At 40.0% G+C, this 27,558-nt stretch overlaps 2 protein-coding genes across 2 annotated transcripts; both read left to right on the forward strand.

The window, feature by feature from the left end:
* Nucleotides 1-1,811: 1,811 nt before the first annotated feature.
* LOC127105666 (pathogenesis-related thaumatin-like protein 3.5) lies at nt 1,812-3,605 on the forward strand. The gene is made up of 3 exons (XM_051042867.1): nt 1,812-2,473; nt 2,632-2,899; nt 3,123-3,605. Exons 1-3 carry the CDS (start codon nt 1,978-1,980, stop codon nt 3,301-3,303), a joined length of 945 nt encoding a protein of 314 aa, XP_050898824.1. The 5' UTR covers nt 1,812-1,977; the 3' UTR covers nt 3,304-3,605.
* A 1,739-nt stretch (nt 3,606-5,344) lies between these two features.
* On the forward strand, nt 5,345-27,509 carry LOC127102636 (uncharacterized). The gene is made up of 9 exons (XM_051039982.1): nt 5,345-5,393; nt 5,743-5,865; nt 5,951-6,009; nt 6,146-6,270; nt 26,466-26,604; nt 26,711-26,868; nt 26,990-27,110; nt 27,194-27,246; nt 27,437-27,509. Exons 1-9 carry the CDS (start codon nt 5,345-5,347, stop codon nt 27,507-27,509), a joined length of 900 nt encoding a protein of 299 aa, XP_050895939.1.
* The last annotated feature ends 49 nt before the right edge of the window (nt 27,510-27,558 follow it).

The following is a 27,558-nucleotide window of genomic DNA, read 5'->3' on the forward strand; positions in this document are numbered from 1 at the left end:
GGCCACACTTTTAGTGTCAAGGAAACAATTGACCACAACCAAGGGCTGCCCAGACAAGAGTATAGGGTCCTAATACCAGACCGTTGGTGCGACTGTGGTCAATTTCAGGCCTATCGTATGCCTTGTTCCCATGTCATTGCAGCGTGTTCACACAGCCACTTCGATGCATTATCGCTAGTGTCTCCAATCTACAAAGTTGCAACATTGCTCAATGTATACGACAATCCCTTTCCGGTGGTAGCATTGGAGGCGTATTGGCCAGAGTATGACGGGGAAATTGTTTGGCACAACGAATCGATGCGGCGGAATAAAAGTGGTCGCCCAAATAGCAGGCGCATTAGAACTGAAATGGACGTCGCAGAGAAAATGCAGAGGAAGTGTAGCATATGTAGACAACTAGGGCATAATAAGAACAAATGTCCATATCGTGGATCTAGTTCCACAACTTAGTTTTCACTTTCATAAATCTGTGTACCAAAATCATTTTAAATTAAAGTTTACTTTTTATTCCAAATAGAAGATGACACTTGAACAACAAACACAAACATCTAACATTACAACACCAATTACTAAAACAAAAACAAATACTGGAACAAAAACAAGTACTAAAACAAGAACAAGTACTAGAACAATAACAAATACAACAACAACATGACAAACAACCATTAAAATCTAAGAAATTACAACAGTTAACACTATGTCATCTGATCCATGCATCATTTGGATGCAATCAATGTCGCTTTCAACTTCAACCCACCAACGTATCGTTTCTCCAGTTTCAAATGAGAACCTTGTTCTAAGCCTCTGAATCCTTCTGATGACTTCACCAGGTTGGTAATCTCCCTATAACCAAGACATCAAGGACCTTTTTAGTTGGTCCAACGAACGGATGTTCCAAAATTTCATCTCCATTGGAGGTTTCAAAGGCGAGAAAATAACATGCCCATCCCTTTTTAAGATTACTGGTTCAGGATCCGGGCGCCTTGATGATGTTCGCTGCCATGACGACGGTCTTGGGGATGCCATGAACTCAACTTGATACAGAAAGTGATAGGAAACAGTGGTGAAGAAAATGCAAGGAAATAACACTTTATTTATAGGAAAAGATCTGGGTTGTACACCAGTCTACCTAACCCTAATTAGTGTCGCACTTGATTACTTAATCTTATAGGGAATTAGGGTTTCAATTAGGTCATAACTACCAAACTCTAATTATAACCGATCAATAAACCCTAATTATAATTGATAAATTAACCTTAACATGATTAACCCTAATTCTTCCAAAAAATTTTAAATAATAATAATTACTTATAAATTAAATTAGTATATATATAATTAATATATATATATATATATATATATATATATATATATATATATATATATATATATATATATCTTGTAAATAATTTTATTTATATATATGTGTTAATATAAATTAATATAATTTAGAAAAAATATAAATTCATAAATTAAAAAAAAAAAAAAAAAAAAAAAAAAAACATATTTAAAAAAAAAAAAAAAAAATTTTAAGGGTAGGCGCCACTCCTAGTGGCGACTTGCCCTACCCTTTAAGGGTAGGCGCCAACTAGGGTGGCGCCCATGTAGGAAACTAGGGCAAAAATTGCCCATTTTGATAATTTTTTGGAAAAAATGGATATTTTTGAAATTTTTTTAAAAATTCTGGATATTTTAAAAAAAAATTCTCTAAGTTAGGCTATCTATCCAGTATCCACAATAAAAAGAAATACTAAACCTATAAAGCTAGTCTTGCGGCTAAGAATTTCATCAAAGCAAAGTAACGTTTTGGTTTTTTTAATACCAAAGAAACTCATAATTCATCATCATAGCATATCACACCAACACTTTATATTACAAATATGAGAAACATTATAAGTCTATTATTTCCACCTCCTCTATTGTCAATATTTTCTATTTTTATAACCATAAAATAACAAACAACTATAATCATTGATAATGCCAATAGTTGTTGTACCTTGGAAACTCCTAACTTTCTTTTTTGTTCTTTTCACTTTGTTATCTTGCACTTTCTCTAACATATTCACCATAACAAACAATTGTCCTTATACTATATGGCCCGGCACGCTTGCCGGCGCAGGAACGCCGCCGCTTCCAACGACCGGATTCCAGCTTGACTCAGGTCAAGCTGTGAAACTAACTAGTGTTCCTGGTTGGTCAGGTCGGATATGGGCGAGGACCGGTTGCACATTTGATGCAACAGGAATCGGGAAATGTCAAACTGGTGATTGCGGTGGAAGGCTTGAATGTGATGGGAATGGTGCAGCTCCACCTACTTCACTTTTTGAGATTACACTTGGGCTAGGTAACCAACAAGATTACTATGATGTTAGCATGGTTGATGGCTACAATTTGCCTTTGCTTGTTCTACCAAGAGGTGTATATGGTAATAGTGCCTGTAATTCTACAGGTTGTGTAACTGATCTTAACAGAGGTATGAGTTCTAAATTAACGATACCAACGCGACACTGATACTTGTAATTACGTTCAATTTATTCATGTTTTCAAATTATTATTGATGTCGACGTGTTAGTGTCTGGGCTTCAGGTGACTGATATGCTTTTTTGATTAAAAAATCCCAAATTTTTATAGGTTGTCCAAAAGAACTTCAAGTGGTTGGTGGTGATGGATACCAAGGTAGTGTAATTGGTTGTAAGAGTGCCTGTGAAGCATTTGGATCAGATCAGTACTACTGCAGTGGACAATTTGCTAATCCAACAATATGCCAACCTTCCTATTATTCCACAATTTTCAAGAAGGCTTGTCCAAGAGCTTATAGCTATGCATTTGATGATGGAAGCAGCACTTTCACTTGCAAAGCTTATGAATATGACATTGTGTTCTGTCCTACTAGCAACAAGTATATGTTTATTTTCTCCCTCAGATATTATCACAACTTTTCCATTTTCTTTCAATTTATTGTGCGACGTGCATCAAATACTTGCAAACAAAAATCTATGAAGCACCACTCCTGAGATTAGACGTGTCCCCGTTTTTCAACACACGCAAACTCATATATGGTTATAATGGATGTCTTTTCTAACATGATTCTAACTCTCTTTCAACATTTTGAATTGCAACAGGATTAACAAACCAAATGGTGCATTTCCTCCTCCACCACCGCCATCAATTGGATTTCCTTACGAGAAGGTTCAGCAAGACAGTTCTTCTTCAAGTATTATCATCTTGCCCTTTCGAGAAACAGTGTTTCTACTAGTTATCATAATCTTGATGTTTATAGAGAAGACTTTGCCACTGATTTGAAGTATTGCTAGTAGAGAATCACACATGTTTTTCTTGGAAAGTTAGATAGAAACATGGAAAATGATATGCAGTGAAAATGAATCACATGAAGAATCAAAGGAAGGAGAATGCAGATATTACTCATTCAGAACTCTAAGATGGAAGATGATGAAAAACCAAAACCAGAGACTCTATTAAATAACAGCCAGTCATAGTTTCAAGTTAGGCTTGTAAATCTCCAATAAAAAAAACTTTGGAATAAATTAAGAAAATAGTAAGTTATTTGCAATATAACCAGGATTAGAGAAACTCAAATTAGTCATTCTGTCAAATGTTATTTAGCCAAATTAGTACTTGTGTATAAACTATTTCAATAACAAAAGATGAAATAAAGTCAAACTATTTCATGTAAGGTACGAGTTGTTCTCCTAAGTTATCATAGGGATTGATAATTTATGAAAATAAATACAAAATAATTTAGGTCATAAGTTGTTTCTACCAGCTCTTCTAAAGAGACTCAAAACTATTTATATTTATGATAGTAGATAAACTCAAATAAGACAATCTAAATATGCTATTAAGTTATTTTTGGTATAAGTCAACTTCTGAAGAGGTCATCGTCTGAAGGAGTCAGCCTCTGAAGACCAGACTTTGAAGAAGTCTGCTTCTGATGATCAGAATCTAAGTCAGTCAAAGCGCAAGGACCAAAGTGACTCTGATGGATCCCTATCAACCTCTGAGTCTACTATGTCACGTGAAGACCGAAGATCTATTTTCTTCATAAAGTCTGTTAGGATGCAACTACTAATTTCTTTTGTAGTAAAAGATTTTCAAACTACCTTGATAATTTGGTGAAACATTTCAACGTCTCTTTTGAAGCTTCTTAAAGGACTCAACTATGTTGCATCTTCAACGTCTATTTTTATTCTCTATTTAAGGATCTAAAGATTTGAAGAAAAATATACCAATTGACACTCAAAGAGAAGATACTCTCTAAAAGCAAAAGTACAAGTTGAACTTAGAATTTCTTAGTCTTGTAAATCTTAGAAATCCCTAAGTCTTAAAAGAGTATATTTGTGTCGTATTCTTTATACATCTCTGATTGTATATCAAATGTATTTTTTCAAACAATCATTCATCCTTTAGGTAGATTGTAAGAAGTCTCTTACGAAGTGTTTGAGCATTAAAAGTTTCTTGCTTGTGCGTTTGAGCATTGAAAGTCTCTTGCTTATGTGCTTGAGCAAAATAAGTCTCTTACTTTAGTGTTTGAACAAATGAAGTCTATTGTTTGTGTGCTTGAGAAAATTGTAATCTTGTACGATTATAGTGAAAATCTCTTGTAAGTACAAGGGGACTGAATTACTCTCAAGTTGTGAGAGGAACCAGGATAATTTTGTGTGTTATTATTCTTTCTTGTTTATTATATCTGCTTCCTATCTCTGTCTATATTAGATTCTACAACCTTGTGTTTAGAATCTGATTTAAGATTTTAAAAAGAAAAAAAAAGTCAATGCAATTCAACCTCCATTCTTGTGTTTTTCTCACCTTCACAAAATCCATTGGGAAAGCAAACTCAATTGCAACTATACAACTTCCTCCCGTGCTACACCATCCATATTCATACGCAAGAGTTGGTAGAACTCATTCATAGCATACAACTCAGTTGCTACTATACAACTTCCGCCTTGCATATTTCATCTACCATTAACGCTCCTTCACGATTTCCGAACACAAATCCACCTGTTTCGCTGATGGTAATAAATTAAACGTTATCTCACAATCATTTGTTTTTCCTTTATATGTTAATTGTTCATTTTAAAGTTCAAATTTGTAGTTTGATTATCGTTTCTATGTTGTGTTTATTGTTGTTTTCAAATGCTGTTGAAAGTCGCCTTCACCTTCTCATCAATTTGACTATTGAACTGGGTTTATTATGGTTTTTTACTATGTTGGTTTTACGCGTTTGATTGCTTTCTTCCATCGTCTGTAATGTTGCGTTTCTTTATTATCAGCTCGATTGTGTAATCAATGACACGTCTAGTTGAGAATATTAAGGATATCAATGACTCCAAGGATTTGTGAAAATTTTCTGTTAGGATTAAAGATTTATGGTATGTCACAAGCATGTCTAACAAAGAGCACATGGAAATGGTTATAATGGATGCAAAAGTAAGTTGTTGTTGTTGTCTATCCAGTCAATGACTATATATATTTTTTTGTTTCAAACATAAATAGCCTTTTGTATCTCATGATATTTATTTCTTTGTCTGGTTTTGTAGTGTGACATAATTCAAGTCACTATACAACCACATTTGGTTTAGAAGTATAAGTATACCCTTATTGTAGGCGATGCATATATTATGCAGAACTTTAAAAGTTGTTAAAATGACTTCTCCTTCAAGAAAATCTCTCGTAAGTTCAAGTTGATCTTTTATGGTATATCTTCCGCAAAAATTGCAGATTTGCCAAACATTTCTCAGAACCACATGAACTTGATTAGTTTTGATGACATACTTGCTGAAAAGTTTCAATCTGAATTCTTAGTTGGTAATTTAAGTGTTGAAATTTTGTTGGTTTTCATCTGTAATAAATTGGATTTGGTTTTTGCTTTCTTTAATGGTGTGGTTTATTATTATATGTTATTGGAGGAGTTCATGAAATCATTCAGACACAAATGAATCTGTTAAACAACAAAAACAAAGTTGTCTTTACCCTAATAGATATGAGGTATTATGCATTATTCTTATAACAAGATGAAAAATATGTATTTGTTTAGATTATATTTTATATTAAACATTAACATAGTGCATATTTTGCTTGATTATTTTATTGTTGAATGTCTTTAGTTCAATGTACTCTTTAGGGTGATCTTACATCACAATTATGCAATTACTACAACAATATCAATAAGAGTAATCATGTTATTGTACTTTTGAAAAATGCACGAATCAAGGAAGCTGAAGGTATGGATGCTTTCTATTTGTTGTAGTAATTTATATAATGTGTTTTCCCAGTATGTTTATATAACTGAATTACATTGTACTAATTTATACATCGATATAAAGTTTTCCATTGGCTGTGTCCAACACATGGAATCATACTGTCGCATCCTGCGAAAATCAACCGGCGGGACTCAAATAAAAACACACACAGAGCCGCCACTGCGCGTTATTTATCCCAAGATAGGGAAAGGAAACGCTCAGAGAAACCTGGAAAGGAAATGGTCTTGCGACCAAAGAGAAAGGGTAAGGGAGTCGGTTACGCAAGGGGAAGGTATTAGCACCCCTCACGTCCGTCGTACTCGACGGGATCCACGTTCTAAGAAAAAGAAAAGGTTGCTAAAACATCACACACACACAGGGAACGCAGGTGGGGTTAAGAGAAGGGAGCTCGATAGGACATCGCATCCTATGCCTACATATCTCATCTGGACATGAGAATCAGAGCCACTGTAGTTCGGCTTACGCACGCCAAACAACACAAAACATACAAACAAGCAAGGGTGGCAAACATGGAGCCCGACAACCACTCGATGGAATTACGTCAGCATCCGAACCAAAACACAACCAAAACGGCAAACGTGGAGCCCGACAGCCAATCACTGGACTTACGTCGGCATCCGAACCAAACACACAATCAGATAACAAGTAAACACACACAAAAAGAAAAAGGTTGCCCGGAGTGGTCTCGCACGACCACCTGCCTACATACCTCGTCTGGAATAAGGATCAGGGCGATGTAGTTCCCCTGAAAGGGACTGAATTGCTAGCCAGAAACCGGGGGAAGACGCACTACCAGGGAGTTGGACTCGAGCCTAGTGTTGTCATGCATCGTTACCCTAAGTTCGGTTTTCTATCCTACTTGCATAAGCAAACTACTCCTATCCAGGAAAGAAGCAAGCACACAAGCATACAGAATATAAGCATACATCAAATGAGAACAAGCATCTCAAACAAGCATGTCAATCAGATATCCACATAGCACGCACTATAGCCAAACAAGGGGGCTCAATCAATAGGTTTGACTGCCGAAGCGAGTCGTCTGTACGGGCTGGGTTTGCTCTTAACCTTGCCATTACGAGGCTAAGGTGAAGCAGATGAAAAGGTGAAGTGAGGATCAGACCTCACAGCTCTTATCCCTAACCAGGGAGAGCTTCTGACAAATGAGCATGGGTCCAGAATAGGGGAACCCTTCTATACTCGATGACTCCGACAGCACAGATCTTGGGCTTGTGTTCTCAATGCTACAACCATGTAATGGGAGCAATGAGAAGACTCACAGAATAGTGGGGGGTAGACTGCATACCCCTACCTTCCACCAATTGCCTTATTTAAAGGACTTTCACCTGCTTGGCACGAAAAATAAACAACCACAATCATTGCCTCTTAAGGAGGACTTCAGACATTTATTTGCCCGGCCAAATAACAGACCGGGTCTCCAGACTACATGAAGTTAGGAAGTTATACCACAATGCAAGTTGCTTAAGCAAAGCAAAGCAAAAGTTCACAAGGAACTGAGCAACTAAAAGTACCTGGAAACAGTCAAACACAGTTAGTACTCAAACATACCAAAATAAACAGCAAGTATTAATCAGTCAGACTATACAAACTAATGCACAACAAAGGCAAGCTATGAGCTCAAGCCCAAACTTCACAACCTACAAAACAAAGTTGTGTTAGTGTACAAACATCAAACAACATCAATTAAATTGACTTGGATCATTCTCCATATACATTGCACCTTTTTATCCTGAAAAATCAATCAAATGTTAGCAACTAGACCACTAGGCCAAGCCTAGGGTCCAAAGGTGACAAAAATTCCTAAACAGCAAGGTATCTCTAACCAAACTCAAATTAATGTCAAACAAAAGCCAACACAATTAGTCCCATGTCTCTATCATTCATCATGTTCATGTTATGCACAAAACAAGGCAAACTAGCTCAAATGAAGCATCAAACATGCAAACAGAACTATTGCATTCAAATCCACATCAAAACACTTCCAAAAATTCTCAAATAATTTACACCTAAACAGGGGATATTCAAGGTCTATCATGTCAAATTTTAGCTTAATTGGGCAAAGGGAACCATGTCAATGAAAATCAACAAAAACAGACACAATTACATGCTCCAAATCACAACATCAACATATGCATTCATTTCAAAAATTCATAAATCCATGAAAACAGTAAAGAAATGAGTGAGACCAAAACAGGGATGTTCTATCATGTGTCTACAACATTCATACCAAATTTCATGGCCATTCAATACCATATGAGCATTTCACATTAAATCTTCCAACATATGTCACATGAACTTGCAAATTCAACTACCAGAAATGAAAAATAGCAATCAATTTGAAAATGCCACATAAAATTCCACAAAAATTCACATAGCATCTTAACATGTTAATCAAACATCATGCAAAATTTCATGTCATTCCAACAAGTATAGGTCACTCAAAAAAAATCCAGCAAGTTGACATAATGAGGTGTGACACACATTGTCACACCTAAGTTCAAAAATTCACATCTCAATGGCCATGTATCAAAAATTCATGAAATTTACATGTAAATAAACATTGATCAGTCCACAATCATCACAAAAATTTTCAAGAATTTATTTCACACTATGAGCATTTCACATTGGATTTGGTAGAATGTATAAAAAATGAGTACATGTGAAACAAGCCTAGGTCAAACAAAATTCCTACCATGCACAACCTCCACCAATAGGTCAAAAAAATTCTACAGTCAACAAGGAAGTCAACCTAAAAATCCCTATATTTTTCTGATTTTTATGAATTTTTTATGAATTTTTTAAAGTCTTTATGAATTTTTTAGAATTTTTATGAATTAATTGAAATTTAGTAATGGCAGACTTGTAATTATGTGAGGCGGGAGCGGGAAACGCCTGATTCAAATTTTCAAACGGATTTGAAGATCTAACACACTAATCTTCATCGTTTTGCCCAGGAAAATTCCAGAAATCCTATGAACACATGATCCATGAATCCTAACCAAAATGAACAAATGGATAGCCGTTGGACTCGTCTAAGCACGAGGATCTCGAATATCAACTTAATTTCATCTAAAAGTTCCTAAATCTTGCAAATCGATGAAATTAGGGTTTCACATCGCATCTTTAAATCCAGATTTCCTGAGCTATAGTCATCTATTTCATAAACTAAACACATCACTGAACTCCACATGAGATGAACTTTAAAACGCATATAACCATCAAGCATTTTATGAAATTCGAAATTCACTCACCTGGAAATTGCAGCGCTGGAATTGGATGGATTCGTGTGTTTTGGCTTCAAACAGATGTAGCATAATCCTCAGGAAGGTGAATGATGCGTTCAGATTTGCTTGATTCCACTCCTAGTGCTCATAATCACGATTTGCCATTGATGATGAATCCTTGTACAGTCACGATTCCACACTCCTTGCCTTCCAATCTTCACAAACAGTTGGAGATGATGATGAGAGGAGTTCAAATCAAAAAGAAACTCGAAGATTGATCAACAATTGATGAAGTTTGATGAAGTTGAAGGTTTTGTGTTCTTGAGGAAATTGAGAGAATTGGAGAGTTTTCAGATCTGATTTTGGAAAGTGTGAGTTTCTGTTATGATTAGAAGGTGATTAGGATTATATATGCCACCTTAATCCAAGCTTAATCACAATCATTAACCAAATGGAGTGTGTTAGTGAAATTGGTTAATTTCAAGTAAGGGCAAAATTGGAACTTCCCATGCCAGCTCATTGCCACCTCATGGACAGCTCACACACTCTCAAAATGACATGTGTGAGCTGTTGCAACTTGTTTCACTCTCATTGGATGAGTATTTTGGAAATTCACTATGTGGTGGCACTTTGTCCATTTTTGCAATTTCATCTCACAAGCCAAATTCCAAACCACAAGGCCTAGGCATGTTATGATGATTCCAACAACTTTCAAATACCATTTATGAAGTGTAGCAAAAATCCCCACTCAAAAATTCCAATTATTTCACAAGTTGGACAATTTTGCCCTTGGTCCATTTTAACTGTCCAGTTGAAAATTGACTTTTTGCATTGACCACTTTTGAGAAAATCCAATTATGCACCATGAAAGTACATGTCAAATGGAGTTTGTGCATATAAAGAACTTGCAATTTGGACAAACCATGTGGAAATTATGGCCTCCTGATTATGGGTCATTTCTGAATTTCACTGAGCCATAACTTTCCAACCATACATGGGATTTTCAAGTTCTTGGACTTTTTGGAAAGGTGAGAACAAGATCTACAACTTTCATGTTGAACAAATTTTCATTTGAAGCTTCCTTGGACACGTGGTCTTGAGGTCAAAAACTTTCCATTTTTGGAAACTTCTATTACAAGTCACTTTCTATTTTTGGCAATTTTTGTCCTGACTTGATTTTCTTCATTCTTAAGCTTTGCAATGTCATTTAACACTTGTTCCAACATAAATGAAGTGTATCCAACTCATCTCCACCTCCAAATTCATCAGATCATGTACAGTTGACCACAGTTGACTTTTTCAACTGATAGATGAATCTGGCAATGCATAGATCAATCTGAGCTCCAATCTTCAACTGAAATGGCTCAAGGGTGACACCCTAGCCTCAATAAGCACAAAATAATCAAAGAATGAACCCCATATCCATTATAGACCCCATCTCCTGATCATGCCCTGACTGGCCCATGCAACTGATTAGGGTTGACCAGTGGTCAAAACCCTAATCCCAAAGAATCCTGATCCAACCCTTGATGAAATCAAACCATGATGATGATGATGTATCATTGTAATCAAGATGAAGACCAATATCCTTTGAGAATCATGAAACCCTAATTCACAGCCCAATCCTCAGATGGCCAATGATCAGTCAATAAACCCTAGGCTTGCACTTTGACTTCCTCATCTTCTGATCAAGACTTGGGAGAATGATTTGCACAATGTAACCACATGATATGCAATATGCAATGCCTAATGACCTAAAATGATATGCAATATGTTAATGCTAGTCCCAAGAGAAGAGGGCAAATTTTGAGGTGTTACAGCTGCCCCTATTCAATCCACTGTGAACCTGTCGATATGAATAGCCTCGGCTTTCAGATGATCAGGATGAAGAGTGATTGAATACCAAGAACAGACGAACAATTTGCACTCTGATCGGGATATAATTAACAACGCCCGTCAGCATCGGCGAAGAAACAATCTCAAAAACGAAAAGACGTCGACCTGGATACCAAAATAAATGGTAACACAGGGATAACCATGGTCTGATCACCACACATCCACTCAGGATTATTATTCTCTCTTCTTTTTATTTTTTCCTTGAACCCCGAAATTTTCTTCTTTTTTCATTTTCTTGGCCTGAACACCACTTTGGTCTGGACACCTCTTCGGTCTGGATACCACTTCGGTCTGGATACCGGGAAACTGGCCGGATTGCCGCAAGCTGCATCGATCTAATCATCATGAGCTTCTTCGATCTGGAAATCGGAACTGGCCGGAGTGCCACAAGTTCTTCGTCCTGACGGTTGAGAACCTCTTCGATCTGGAAATCGGAAACTGGCCGGAATGCCACAAGTTCTTCGTCCTGACTGTTGAGAACCTCTTCGATCTGGAAATCGGAAACTGGCCGGAATGCCACAAGTTCTTCGTCCTGACTGTTGAGAACCTCTTCGATCTGGAAATCGGAAACTTCTTCGATCTGGAAATCGGAAACTGGCCGGAGTGCCACAAGTTCTTCGTCCTGATGGTTGAGAACCTCTTCGATCTGGAAATCGGAAACTGGCCGGAATGCCACAAGTTCTTCGTCCTGATTGTGGAGAACCTCTTCGATCTGGAAATCGGAAACTGGCCGGAATGCCACAAGTTCTTCGTCCTGATGGTTGAGAACCTCTTCGATCTGGAAATCGGAAACTTCTTCGATCTGGAAATCGGAAACTGGCCGGAGTGCCACAACGACCCATGCTGAGGATGACAAGCCCTGAGCCGACTGCTCTCTATTCAACCCTGGCAGTCAAACACTTCGCGTTTAGCTGGGGATTATCTTCTTTCTTGTTTTTCTTTTTGGACCCCGAAACTTTCTTGATTAACATTCCCATCTCTGCTCGACAGAAACTTACCCTCCAGTATCGTACTACTGGGGAATATCCTTGATTAAAACCATGATGCTAGACTCCTCGGAGTAACACCTTCACTGTCTGATAAAACCAATCCTCAAGCGGTAACCACGGCTTGAATCGCGCTGATCGCGTAACGTCCTCTGATTTTATTTCCATCTCTGTCCGACGGAAACATTTCCTCCAATATCGCACTACTGGGGAACATTGCTGATCTGACGTCATGATGCTAAACTCCACAAAGTAACATCTTCGCTTTCTGGCACAACCACCTCTCAAACGGTAACCACGGCTTGAGACTAGCTCTATGCTTGCAACAATGATGCATGATCTTTTTCTGCGTAATGCTCCATAATTATGGAAATGCTACGCGATTTATTATTTTTTCTATGCAATATGCTATGCTTATTTACATGATGAATGCATAAAAAATATCCCCCTCAAGGGACTCTTCTGAGGAGCTCGAGACACTCTGTTGAGGAACTCGTCAATACTCCAACTCCACCCTGCTGGGGAATAACACTGCTGCTGGGAAAAGGTAACCCTTGCTGGGGAAAGAACCTCCTTTGCCCCCAATCCGCTCGGGAAACTGCTGGGGATAAGAACCACCCACACTCTGTGGGGATACAACAATCTTCGACTTGCTGGGGATATCAATCCCGACTCTGCTTCTGGAAACCCTCACAGATACCTGACAACTTCACTGGGGAAACGCTTACAGATACTCCGCTGGGGAAACAACAACCTCCAGGGCTGGCAACTGGGGAAACACCGATCTGACACCTGCTGGGGATAACCATCCTGACCTTGCTAGGGAAGCGAATACCACTCCGCTGGGGACAACCCATGCAATCCATAGATAGCATCAACTCAGCTGGGGATGCAAAAATCAGTCTGCTATGGAAACTCGTCCAATCCACTGGTAGGATGAACACTGCTGGAGATATATTTCATTGAAACCCGCTCCACTCGGGGAATAGCAACCTTCAGACCTGGCTGCTGAGGAAACACCGTTTTAAACCTGCCCGGGATAACCATCCTGACTCGGCTGGAGAAGTTTACAGACCTTGAGTCTGCTGTGGAGCTAGTCCTATAACTCTGCTTGGGGACCTCGCTGGGACATGAGAAAAGTTGGTTCAGAACACCCGTCGACTCGTCGAACCATGGTATCCACCTCCAATACTCGCATCGGCTTTCCACTTTTGAAAATTCTCAGACTCGTCTGGACCTTTTCTGCTCCATCATCTTGTATTCCAAGTCGCTCCGCGCTCGACGAGAGACGTACTCCTGGGATTATACATACTTTTCAACTTTCCGACTTTGAAGAGTCTTCTTGGTTAATTTCAAAGGTCGTCGGACGTCTCAACGTCGTCTCTTCCTACCGTCCCTCCTCTGGGGAATTTCTACAAACTTTCAAGTCTTCCGATTTTGAAGAGTCTTCTTGATTATCATCAAGGATCGTCGTACGCCTCAACGTCCCTTTGCCGTTCTTTCATACATTCGTTCCTGAGCGAACTCTCTGGGGATCTGCTTTTGTCAACAGCTTCCACACCACAACCTGCAAGTGAGTGAAATACCTAACAGTTCCTGCAAAATGGATCGTTAGATAAAACCGTGCCCCAGGCGTGTCAAGATTTCAACACTTGGGTCACTCACCCTTCCAAATAAGATTTCAAGCTTTCCATCTTATAAACATGCATTGGAAGGAACCTGTATGTATTAAAAATGCAAGATTCTTTATCAAAAATATCTGGATGTTTTTGCAATCAAAGCGGCAATGAAAAACAAAAACAAAATTATTTGACTGAATATGCATTTTATTGATTGAAAAAAGTGTGGCTCAAATGAGCAATACAAAGGAAGCAATTCCTGAAAAGAGGTAATTGCGCACAAAAGGAAAAATCTATCCTAATGGCAATGTGAAACCCGTAATCTCATCGAGTTCCAACTCGGTTACACCCCATATGTCCTCTGACTCTCCATGCTTTCTGCCTTCTGAACAAGACGATTCCAACTGATCCCTACCGGGTATTGTCCATGATGCTTTAACTAAAGCGCAAACGATCATGCTAGACGCAGTTGTTCGTTTCAATCCCTCTTTTGCCTGGACCGCCCTTTCGGGTTTTCAGTCCACCGGGATACCCTTTTTTGCCCAAGTCGCCTTCTCAGGTTTTCGACTTGCCGGGTGTACATTTTTCTTCTATATCCCTAATTTTTGCCCGAACCATTCTTTCTGTTTTTGGTTCGCCGGGATGCCCACTTTTGCCTGGACTATTTTGTTCTTTTCGTCCAGCGGGTCTCTTTTATACGAAGTATTTTTTAACTGCGTCCGCATTCACAGGGGATGGAAAATCCTCACCATCCATGGTCGTTAACAACAAGGCTCCGCCAGAGAAAACCTCCTTGACCACGAATGGACCTTCATAATTCGGTGTCCATTTGCCCCTACGATCGTTTTGAGGAGGAAGGATCCTTTTCAGCACCATATCACCCACGTGATATACCCGAGGTCGCACTTCCTTGTCAAAAGCACGCTTCATTCTTTGCTGGTATAATTGCCCATGACAGATGGCTGCTAGCCTCTTTTCTTCAATCAGGCTCAACTCTTCGTACCGGGTCCTTACCCATTCAGCCTCTTGCAACTTCACGTCCATCAGGACTCTCAAAGAGGGAATCTGAACCTCAACAGGTAATACCGCCTCCAATCCATATACCAATGAGAAAGGAGTTGCCCCAGTAGATGTACGCACCGACGTTCGATACCCAGGATACCAGTTTCCTACCCAATCACACCGTCGGTGCATTCAAACGTTATCCGGGCAACAAAAGCTCATTCACCTTAACCTCCCCATCAGACATCAGAATCCGTTCGGATTCAGGGTCAGGCCCCTCCTCCGGGATCGGCTACTCTCAATCTTTCGATTGGAGCGCCTCGAGATGTCCTCATCAGGGAACTCAAACTTCCTCGGTTGACAATCCTCCACGGGTTACTGGGCGATGTAATCAGACAATACACCCCTTGATTGCTTCCTGAGAGTATCACAAATCAGTCAACATTCTTTTGCTCTTCTCGCAACCCGTCCGGTCAATGCTGGATTCTCAAACCCATACTCGATCGGATCCATCTCGGAAATCCACAAAGTGGTATGAATCAGCATATACTGTCTCAGTCGGCGAGCAGCCTATGCCAAAGTACAGCAAGTTTTCTCGAACAGTGAATGTATTGTTTCACAGTCGACAAACTTTTTGCTAAGGTAAATTGCATGCTCTTTTCGACAAGACTCGTCATGCTGACCCAATACACCTCGTAGACCCCTCGAAGGCCGTTAAGTACCAGATTAACAATCGCTCCTTCCACGGGAGGTATCAGAATCATAGGTTCCTGCAGCTTATCCTTTTATTCTTTCCATGCCCCTTGGCAATCATTATTTCACCTGACCGTTTGATTTTTTTTCCAACATATTGAATATAGGTTCGCACGTGGCTGTTAAATGAGATGTGAACCATGACAGGTAGTTCAATCTTTCTAAGAAACTACGAACCTCTCTTTTCATTCTCGGTTCAGGCGTTTCTCTTATTGTTCTTTTTTTTTTTTTTTTTTTAAAGCAGGATGAACCTCGATTCCTCCCTTACGATGAACCCCAACAGCTTACCGGATCGCACTCTGATAGTGCACTCACTTGAATTCAACCTCAGTTTGAACTGTCTCAACCGGTCAAACGACTTGCCCCGGTCTGCCAGATGCCCCTCTTCTGTTTGGGACTTTGCTATCATGTCATAGCATTTGATTTCATGACGAATCATATCATGAAACAAAGTCACTCTGATACGTGGCATCGGCGTCCTGCTTCTCTAGAGGACAGTCTTCTCTCCATGGTAGCTTGTGCACAATGACATTGGTATCCTTCCCTGGCATATCCTGACACGACCAGGCGACGGTATCCACATACTCCTTTCAACAGGGCTACCATTCTGCTCTCGACTCGCCTCTGAAGCGGCTCTAATTTTCCCTTCCTTCCCGACCTCGGCGGTGCTTGGAATAACAATCTCAACCCGCTTCTCGTGCGGCTGAATCACCTTCTCCTCTTGTTTCAACAACCTGGCTAATTCCAGCAGATCACAATCTTCTTCGCCTTCTTCGTCAGCCTGATTGCTCGGATTGTCGAAGTCATATGAGGTGTAACCAAATTGTTATCAACGAGATCCAGAGAATTATTTTTGAAGTTGGGACGAGACAAATCAAAAAGGAAAAATGAAAATAAACATTGCCATTTTTATTTGTTTTTAAACTGCAAAAATAAATGAAAAACAGGGAACACCGCTTTTTGACTGAAAAACATCCATTTATTAATGATGCAGAAAATGCAAATTTAAACATGAGGTGGCCCTTACAATGGACCAATTACGTGTCGGGCAACACGCAAGGCTTTCATGCAAATAAAACCGAAAACAGAAATCATTACTCTTCCAGACGAGTGTCGGTGATGATCTTGTTAAGCCTTCCAGCTTCCTGGTACGCACGATCTTATCCATTGATCAATCTCCCAGTCACTGTCAGTTTCTTTACCCACTGTATAGGCGTGATCCGAATCCAACATTCCGGCACTGACAAAGGTGAACGACGAACGACGTCCTCTGTTCTGCTCAGACGAATCTTGACCTGGCTGATAGCCAATCCCAAACATATCCGCCTTTACCACAATGCCCATGATCTGTCCCCAGCCTGGGATCCCTCCATTTCTCACCACTTCCAATGCCTGCTTGTAAGAAGGAATGGACGGTTTTTTCTCTTTTCCAACACCAATGGCATTTTCCACCTTGACGGTTTCAGCTACCAGACTGAGTGCTCGACACTTCACGTCGTCCATTTCTACTTTCATCTTTCTCTGGACCGTTTCCCCAATTACCACATACCCTTTTGTAGCGATGGCTGCACAACAATCATCAACACGAGGGAGAGCTCCATTTTTCGTCGGGCGTTTTGGGACCACGGACATTGGCATTTTTAACTGATCCTTCTCAGTCACCTCTATCCCTTTCTTGTCCTTCGACACCATTTTCACTTTTACAGGACCATGCCTCGTCACGGGGTTAACACTATCATCTGCCATTGGTGCAAAGCTGATTGTCTTAGAATCCACCAAGTCTTGGACCACATGCTTAAAAGCTTTGCAATCCTCAACATGATGTCCGGGTGCCCCAGCATGGAACTCACACCTGACATTCTCATCGTAACCGGCAGGCCTCTGATCAGGTTTTAACAGAGTCAACATCCTCGGCTGCACCAATCCAAGATCCTTCAACCTCTTAAACAGAGAAGCGTAAGTCACGGGCGGCTTATTGAAATGACGATCTGTCGTCCTCCTTCTCACTTGGACCACTGCTCTTTGTGTCCTCTATCGAGGTGGCTGTTGCCGCCGTGGTACAGATGAATCACCAACAGGAATGGTTACGGTGGCCGTATAAGGGTGGTAACGATCCTTACCGCATTCTCTTTTAGTCTGCGCACCACCTGATTCAACCTTCTTCTTGGGCTGACCACTGTCAAGGGGTTTCTTCCCCGCAGAGCCAGAGGGATTTGTTACTTCGGATGACGGAGCCTTTCCCTGAACTTTCTCCTTGATCATCCAGCCCTCAATCCTTTCTAACCTCTCGGCCATGGCTTTCTGCCCCAAGGCAAGCCCTTGCACAACACTGAACAAATCCCTCACCATCTCTTTTAGCTCGAGGATATCGGCGTTGGGAGGATTCATCCTTCCTGCGCCAATCAAAACAGGTTAGAAACTGACACCTGCAAAATAGAAAACAAGTTATTATGCATGAATGCAATGTCCATCCACATGAGGAACACTTTGTCTCTTGATCCTGGCTTCATTGAGACAAATAATAATCCGGCAGCAATATTCTAACATTCAGCATTTGACTTCCCCGTTCATATCAGAGATATATGATTTAGTATGAATACCCCAACCATGTGTGTGCTTGTGCGAGCGCATACGGTAAAGCAAATAAAGCTTGAAGATCAATCACTGACTGAAAAATAACCATCACATAGCCAATAGTGCACAAACAGTGCCATAGTCATACATCAAATCAGATAAAATCAGATACAATCCTCCAGAATCAGGGAAAGAAATACAAGCAAGTGAATTCCGTCAACAAGCCTGACGGTAATCCAACACAAAGATCTAACTGGATGAGGGTCCCCCAGATGGCCCTATATCATCAACCATCTTCGCGAACTCTGCGGCGAACCTGAGCTCGGTGTTCTCCTGCTGCAATCTTCCAACTTCCTTCTGATGAATCTTCATTTGCCTGAAGTAGTGATCTCTCTCAGCCATGTAGTGATCTCTCTCAGCCCTGATCTTTGCTTTCTCCGCTTCCCACTCTGCAGCCAGAACTCGAGCTCTAGCATCCCTCTGATCTCGGACAAGGATTTGCCTCCTCTTCTCATCCTCAATGACCTGTGACGCTCTAAACAGCTTCTCCTTGGTGATGTCGTACTCCCTGTTGGATGATGCTAAAGCTTGGCTGATCTTCCCATAGTAGGCTGTATCCATCTCAAAGCGCTTGGCTTCTAGGGCATGCCGCTTGTCTTGATCTTCCATCTTCACTTTGATCTCTTGATTAGCTACCTGAAACCGAGCAACAGTCATCTCCAACTCCGCCTTCTCCATAAGTAACTGATCTCTGGCCCTCTTCATCTCGAGGAATTCTTCCATGCTGACAGAAGAACTTGGTCCCTCGATCCTAGGACACACAGAGTCACCTCCAGGAAACGGTAGATATGTGAGCTCAATCCTCTTCCGCAACCAATCTTCAAAAAGAGGAAAATACCGACAGTTGACCTTACCATAAGGAACCTTGCCCTTTTTCTGGATGTTGCGCCATGCCCCAGACACCTGCACCAGCTTGGCCTGATCGCCCTCAACTGAGAAGTAAAAGGACTCCTGAATCTCCCGCTCGAGAGGAGGAACCTCCATGGCAAACCCCATCTGCCTCCTGAGAAGCGTCGGGTTGTAGTTGATGCAACCCTGAACTCCTATGAGAGGCACATTGGGGAATCTCCCACAGCTATATATGAAATCATGTCCAGCCAAACCATTATGAGTCCATGCTATATCATCAGCCCGCAGACCCATCAACCTGAATGACCACTTGACAGTGGGATCAATCTGAGCAAAAGCACCCCGGGAAGGCAAATACCCCATGAACCACCTGAAGAGTAACTGAGCACAGCACCTGATCAAGCCCCCACGTCTCTTCTCGTTCCTGTTATGAACCGAGTAATAGACATCTCCAATCAGAGTAGGAATAGGGTTTCCCTGCAGGAATATCCTGATAGCATTATGGTCCACAAAGTTCTTCTGATTAGGAAACAGAATAACCCCATAAATGCTCACAGCAATCAATGCACAAACCGTTTTCCAGTTACCCATAACAGCATGTTCCTTGGTCTTAGCCTCCAAGAAACTCAAATGAAAACCGGGTGACTTTCCTTTTTCCTTCAATCCTTCCTTGACCATTTCCGGACTCAAATAAAGAGCACGTGAAATCCCAAGGACATCTGGCTCTGCTCTGGTGACATGAAAAGGAATCTGATCTCGGATCTGAATACCCAGGATGCTAACATAATCCTCCATCAGAGGTCCCAACAGATAGTCTGGAAACACAAAGCACCTCAGCCCCGGGTCATAGAACTGGAGAAGAGTATGAATGGCACTCCTATCACTGTCAGTGAGTCTGAAAATCATCTTCAGGATACTACCGTATGACTCTCTGAACATCCCCACATGGTCGGGTGTAATCAATGCTATCATCTCCTTCAGCACCCCAATCTCTGGATCAAAGAAACTGTAGGCAACGTTGTTTTTCAGGCCGGTCCTCATATCTGAGCAGAAAAAGTCTCTCAACCAGGATCTCGATCAAAAGTGTCCCTGCATATGGGTAAACATGTGTTAGATGCAATTAATGCAAAATGCAATGATGCTGATGAATGAATGCAATGCGTTGCCATCCTCCAAGCCATCTGATCATCTGCACTGAATCTGGTCTCTGGACTGATCATAACCATCTGAGGAATGTACCACCAATCTGACCCACGGGTTCCGAAATAAACGGAAGACAGATACATCATCATCATCACTGGTCTCTGAGCAGACACACCACCACCATCTGAATCGGCCCGGGGAATCCCGAAATAAACGGATCCCCACTGATAAATTACGGACAGCACTCCGGCGTCACGGCAATAAATGACCATAAATCCGACTTATAAAAATGACTCTGATCCACGGAACAAAAAGTCACCATCTGAGTCACCATCTGAACATGCATCTGAAAGAACCACCCTCCCCTCACAGGTAAATTCTAAACAGGTCATCCTAAGGCGGATAATAGTCTCGACAATCGGGCAGAGATACTCAATGGGTTTGCCCTTTCGGGTGTGCCATTGTAGCTCCCTTAAGATCGTCTAAACCAAAGATCCGGGAAATGATCGGTCACCAGAGTCAACAGCTCAAATGACGTAACTCAACCAAAGTGGAATATTCCACAACGGAAAGCACTATCAGATGAACCTCGTCCGGCTTGTGGTATGTCACGTTGCAACATTATGCTGATTTAGCAAATGAGGAACGTGAGACCCACACTAATCCTAGGTGTATACTCGGGCCTGGGTTTTAGCCCCACTCAGAACACCCACCCCAAAACAGAGGAACCACCTGCACAGAGGACGACAACAACATGATAGTATGATGCATGCAAATATTTATGCAAATATATACACTGGTTAGAATAATAAGTGCAATAAATAATACAAAACAAGCAACCTAAACTATCCTAGACCGCTAGGAAGGACTCGCTCAGGGACCATGGACCAGCATAGGTCAACATGTTTGGTATCCCCAGCAGAGTCGCCAGCTGTCGCATCCTGCGAAAATCAACCGGCGGGACTCAAATAAAAACACACACAGAGCCGCCACTGCGCGTTATTTATCCCAAGATAGGGAAAGGAAACGCTCAGAGAAACCTGGAAAGGAAATGGTCTTGCGACCAAAGAGAAAGGGTAAGGGAGTCGGTTACGCAAGGGGAAGGTATTAGCACCCCTCACGTCCGTCGTACTCGACGGGATCCACGTTCTAAGAAAAAGAAAAGGTTGCTAAAACATCACACACACATAGGGAACGCAGGTGGGGTTAAGAGAAGGGAGCTCGATAGGACATCGCATCCTATGCCTACATATCTCATCTGGACATGAGAATCAGAGCCACTGTAGTTCGGCTTACGCACGCCAAACAACACAAAACATACAAACAAGCAAGGGTGGCAAACATGGAGCCCGACAACCACTCGATGGAATTACGTCAGCATCCGAACCAAAACATAACCAAAACGGCAAACGTGGAGCCCGACAGCCAATCACTGGACTTACGTCGGCATCCGAACCAAACACACAATCAGATAACAAGTAAACACACACAAAAAGAAAAAGGTTGGAGTGGTCTCGCACGACCACCTGCCTACATACCTCGTCTGGAACAAGGATCAGGGCGATGTAGTTCCCCTGAAAGGGACTGAATTGCTAGCCAGAAACCGGGGGAAGACGCACTACCAGGGAGCTGGACTCGAGCCTAGTGTTGTCATGCATCGTTACCCTAAGTTCGGTTTTCTATCCTACTTGCATAAGCAAACTACTCCTATCCAGGAAAGAAGCAAGCACACAAGCATACAGAATATAAGCATACATCAAATGAGAACAAGCATCTCAAACAAGCATGTCAATCAGATATCCACATAGCACGCACTATAGCCAAACAAGGGGGCTCAATCAATAGGTTTGACTGCCGAAGCGAGTCGTCTGTACGGGCTGGGTTTGCTCTTAACCTTGCCATTACGAGGCTAAGGTGAAGCAGATGAAAAGGTGAAGTGAGGATCAGACCTCACAGCTCTTATCCCTAACCAGGGAGAGCTTTTGACAAATGAGCATGGGTCCAGAATAGGGGAACCCTTCTATACTCGATGACTCCGACTCGATTGTGCGACAACACAGATCTTGGGCTTGTGTTCTCAATGCTACAACCATGTAATGGGAGCAATGAGAAGACTCACAGAATAGTGGGGGGTAGACTGCATACCCCTACCTTCCACCAATTGCCTTATTTAAAGGACTTTCACCTGCTTGGCGAAAAATAAACAACCACAATCATTGCCTCTTAAGGAGGACTTCAGACATTTATTTGCCCGACCAAATAACAGACCGGGTCTCCAGACTACATGAAGTTAGGAAGTTATACCTCAATGCAAGTTGCTTAAGCAAAGCAAAGCAAAAAGTTCACAAGGAACTGAGCAACTAAAAGTACCTGGAAACAGTCAAACACAGTTAGTACTCAGACATACCAAAATAAACAGCAAGTATTAATCAGTCAGACTATACAAACTAATGCACAACAAAGGCAAGCTATGAGCTCAAGCCCAAACTTCACAACCTACAAAACAAAGTTGTGTTAGTGTACAAACATCAAACAACATCAATTAAATTGACTTGGATCATTCTCCATATACATTGCACCTTTTTATCCTGAAAAATCAATCAAATGTTAGCAACTAGACCACTAGGCCAAGCCTAGGGTCCAAAGGTGACAAAAATTCCTAAACAGCAAGGTATCTCTAACCAAACTCAAATTAATGTCAAACAAAAGCCAACACAATTAGTCCCATGTCTCTATCATTCATCATGTTCATGTTATGCACAAAACAAGGCAAACTAGCTCAAATGAAGCATCAAACATGCAAACAGAACTATTGCATTCAAATCCACATCAAAACACTTCCAAAAATTCTCAAATAATTTACACCTAAACAGGGGATATTCAAGGTCTATCATGTCAAATTTTAGCTTAATTGGGCAAAGGGAACCATGTCAATGAAAATCAACAAAAACAGACACAATTACATGCTCCAAATCACAACATCAACATATGCATTCATTTCAAAAATTCATAAATCCATGAAAACAGTAAAGAAATGAGTGAGACCAAAACAGGGATGTTCTATCATGTGTCTACAACATTCATACCAAATTTCATGGCCATTCAATACCATATGAGCATTTCACATTAAATCTTCCAACATATGTCACATGAACTTGCAAATTCAACTACCAGAAATGAAAAATAGCAATCAATTTGAAAATGCCACATAAAATTCCACAAAAATTCACATAGCATCTTAACATGTTAATCAAACATCATGCAAAATTTCATGTCATTCCAACAAGTATAGGTCACTCAAAAAAAATCCAGCAAGTTGACATAATGAGGTGTGACACACATTGTCACACCTAAGTTCAAAAATTCACATCTCAATGGCCATGTATCAAAAATTCATGAAATTTACATGTAAATAAACATTGATCAGTCCACAATCATCACAAAAATTTTCAAGAATTTATTTCACACTATGAGCATTTCACATTGGATTTGGTAGAATGTATAAAAAATGAGTACATGTGAAACAAGCCTAGGTCAAACAAAATTCCTACCATGCACAACCTCCACCAATAGGTCAAAAAAATTCTACAGTCAACAAGGAAGTCAACCTAAAAATCCCTATATTTTTCTGATTTTTTATGAATTTTTTATGAATTTTTTAAAGTCTTTATGAATTTTTTAGAATTTTTATGAATTAATTGAAATTTAGTAATGGCAGACTTGTAATTATGTGAGGCGGGAGCGGGAAACGCCTGATTCAAATTTTCAAACGGATTTGAAGATCTAACACACTAATCTTCATCGTTTTGCCCAGGAAAATTCCAGAAATCCTATGAACACATGATCCATGAATCCTAACCAAAATGAACAAATGGATAGCCGTTGGACTCGTCTAAGCACGAGGATCTCGAATATCAACTTAATTTCATCTAAAAGTTCCTAAATCTTGCAAATCGATGAAATTAGGGTTTCACATCGCATCTTTAAATCCAGATTTCCTGAGCTATAGTCATCTATTTCATAAACTAAACACATCACTGAACTCCACATGAGATGAACTTTAAAACGCATATAACCATCAAGCATTTTATGAAATTCGAAATTCACTCACCTGGAAATTGCAGCGCTGGAATTGGATGGATTCGTGTGTTTTGGCTTCAAACAGATGTAGCATAATCCTCAGGAAGGTGAATGATGCGTTCAGATTTGCTTGATTCCACTCCTAGTGCTCATAATCACGATTTGCCATTGATGATGAATCCTTGTACAGTCACGATTCCACACTCCTTGCCTTCCAATCTTCACAAACAGTTGGAGATGATGATGAGAGGAGTTCAAATCAAAAAGAAACTCGAAGATTGATCAACAATTGATGAAGTTTGATGAAGTTGAAGGTTTTGTGTTCTTGAGGAAATTGAGAGAATTGGAGAGTTTTCAGATCTGATTTTGGAAAGTGTGAGTTTCTGTTATGATTAGAAGGTGATTAGGATTATATATGCCACCTTAATCCAAGCTTAATCACAATCATTAACCAAATGGAGTGTGTTAGTGAAATTGGTTAATTTCAAGTAAGGGCAAAATTGGAACTTCCCATGCCAGCTCATTGCCACCTCATGGACAGCTCACACACTCTCAAAATGACATGTGTGAGCTGTTGCAACTTGTTTCACTCTCATTGGATGAGTATTTTGGAAATTCACTATGTGGTGGCACTTTGTCCATTTTTGCAATTTCATCTCACAAGCCAAATTCCAAACCACAAGGCCTAGGCATGTTATGATGATTCCAACAACTTTCAAATACCATTTATGAAGTGTAGCAAAAATCCCCACTCAAAAATTCCAATTATTTCACAAGTTGGACAATTTTGCCCTTGGTCCATTTTAACTGTCCAGTTGAAAATTGACTTTTTGCATTGACCACTTTTGAGAAAATCCAATTATGCACCATGAAAGTACATGTCAAATGGAGTTTGTGCATATAAAGAACTTGCAATTTGGACAAACCATGTGGAAATTATGGCCTCCTGATTATGGGTCATTTCTGAATTTCACTGAGCCATAACTTTCCAACCATACATGGGATTTTCAAGTTCTTGGACTTTTTGGAAAGGTGAGAACAAGATCTACAACTTTCATGTTGAACAAATTTTCATTTGAAGCTTCCTTGGACACGTGGTCTTGAGGTCAAAAACTTTCCATTTTTGGAAACTTCTATTACAAGTCACTTTCTATTTTTGGCAATTTTTGTCCTGACTTGATTTTCTTCATTCTTAAGCTTTGCAATGTCATTTAACACTTGTTCCAACATAAATGAAGTGTATCCAACTCATCTCCACCTCCAAATTCATCAGATCATGTACAGTTGACCACAGTTGACTTTTTCAACTGATAGATGAATCTGGCAATGCATAGATCAATCTGAGCTCCAATCTTCAACTGAAATGGCTCAAGGGTGACACCCTAGCCTCAATAAGCACAAAATAATCAAAGAATGAACCCCATATCCATTATAGACCCCATCTCCTGATCATGCCCTGACTGGCCCATGCAACTGATTAGGGTTGACCAGTGGTCAAAACCCTAATCCCAAAGAATCCTGATCCAACCCTTGATGAAATCAAACCATGATGATGATGATGTATCATTGTAATCAAGATGAAGACCAATATCCTTTGAGAATCATGAAACCCTAATTCACAGCCCAATCCTCAGATGGCCAATGATCAGTCAATAAACCCTAGGCTTGCACTTTGACTTCCTCATCTTCTGATCAAGACTTGGGAGAATGATTTGCACAATGTAACCACATGATATGCAATATGCAATGCCTAATGACCTAAAATGATATGCAATATGTTAATGCTAGTCCCAAGAGAAGAGGGCAAATTTTGAGGTGTTACACATACAAGATTAGCAATCAATGATGTTACGATAGATGGGATAAATAATTTCAAAGACAAGTGATTGCTTTGACTTATTATTATTTTATTGTTTCAAATTATATATCAAAAGTTTATTATTCTTAGAAGTTGAGGATATGTTTTTTGTTTTCCAGTTTTAAAGTGGAGATTTCTTTATTATCAACATTTAACTTGCAAGTTGATATAACTCAATACTCACAATATTCTTATCTTGATAATTTTACATGGATAACTCAGGTGCTAAGTATTGTTGAGATCAACAATCTTCAATATGTAAGTGTAATTTGATTCATGATTTATATAAATGTTTTTGATGATTAAATTTCAAACTATTGTACTATGTCGTTATCTAAAGAATTATTGTTTATAATAAAACTAGGAGACAACATGTGTCATTGTTGCCAAGTTAGATAAGTTTGAAGTTGGGCAGACTGGGTGCTTTTATGATGGGCGTGGTGAGTGTACCAAGAATGTTTCACTTAAAGATGGAAACTTGAAGTGTTTCTTAAACCATGAGAGAGATGTATCTATTCCAAGGTTTATTTATTATATGAGTGGTTATAGAATTTTCAATTGTCTTCAATCAATTAGTACTTTGATCAATGCATAAAGGTTGGTTTTGTGTCTCAATTTAATTGAACATTTTATTTTCAATTAGATACAAATTTGAATTTCAGGAAAATGATAACAAATACAAGGCAAGGTTTACCTTTTGGGATGATGATTATGTCAATAAGATTGGAAAGACCGTCCTTGAACTCAATATTGAGCTGTTTGAGGTACTTGCTTGCTTATAATGACCAAAACATGCTACTTATACCATAACATTCTATTACAATTATAAAGTTTTGTATAATTTTAGGCCGGCGAAGATAATCCACTTGAATATCCATATGCACGGGATAAAATGTTGAAGTAAGAGTTGGCTATTAAAGTTATGTTTCATCCAAAATATGGTTCATCATCTGATGTTGGATTTAGAGATAATGAAGAGGCAATTTAGAAAATAAGAGACCAATTCAAGTGTGAAGAGGTAGTCTAATACCAAGTACTTATATATTTAGACAATCTACATGTATATTTATCTTGTTATTATGTTTTTCAGCATACATCCAAGTTACAACTCTCTGAGCCTTCAGCGCGGGAGGAACCTCCAATTAATTTGTAATATTCCGTAAGCATCTCACTTTTTATGCAGTTCATAATTTGAGTGACATATCATTTACA

Source organism: Lathyrus oleraceus, chromosome 7, assembly GCF_024323335.1.
Source record: "Lathyrus oleraceus cultivar Zhongwan6 chromosome 7, CAAS_Psat_ZW6_1.0, whole genome shotgun sequence".
In the NCBI taxonomy this organism is placed as follows: Eukaryota; Viridiplantae; Streptophyta; class Magnoliopsida; order Fabales; family Fabaceae; genus Lathyrus; species Lathyrus oleraceus.

Excerpts from the sequence above, each read along its gene's own strand:
- LOC127102636 (XM_051039982.1), top strand. The coding sequence starts at position 5,345 with ATGACTCCAAGGATTTGTGAAAATTTTCTGTTAGGATTAAAGATTTAT. Across the intron at positions 5,866-5,950 it reads AATTTTGTTGGTTTTCATCT|ACACAAATGAATCTGTTAAA; the intron begins GTAATAAATTGG and ends GAAATCATTCAG. Across the intron at positions 27,247-27,436 it reads GCACGGGATAAAATGTTGAA|CATACATCCAAGTTACAACT; the intron begins GTAAGAGTTGGC and ends TATGTTTTTCAG.
- LOC127105666 (XM_051042867.1), top strand. The coding sequence starts at position 1,978 with ATGCCAATAGTTGTTGTACCTTGGAAACTCCTAACTTTCTTTTTTGTT. Across the intron at positions 2,474-2,631 it reads TGTAACTGATCTTAACAGAG|GTTGTCCAAAAGAACTTCAA; the intron begins GTATGAGTTCTA and ends AAATTTTTATAG. Across the intron at positions 2,900-3,122 it reads TTCTGTCCTACTAGCAACAA|GATTAACAAACCAAATGGTG; the intron begins GTATATGTTTAT and ends GAATTGCAACAG.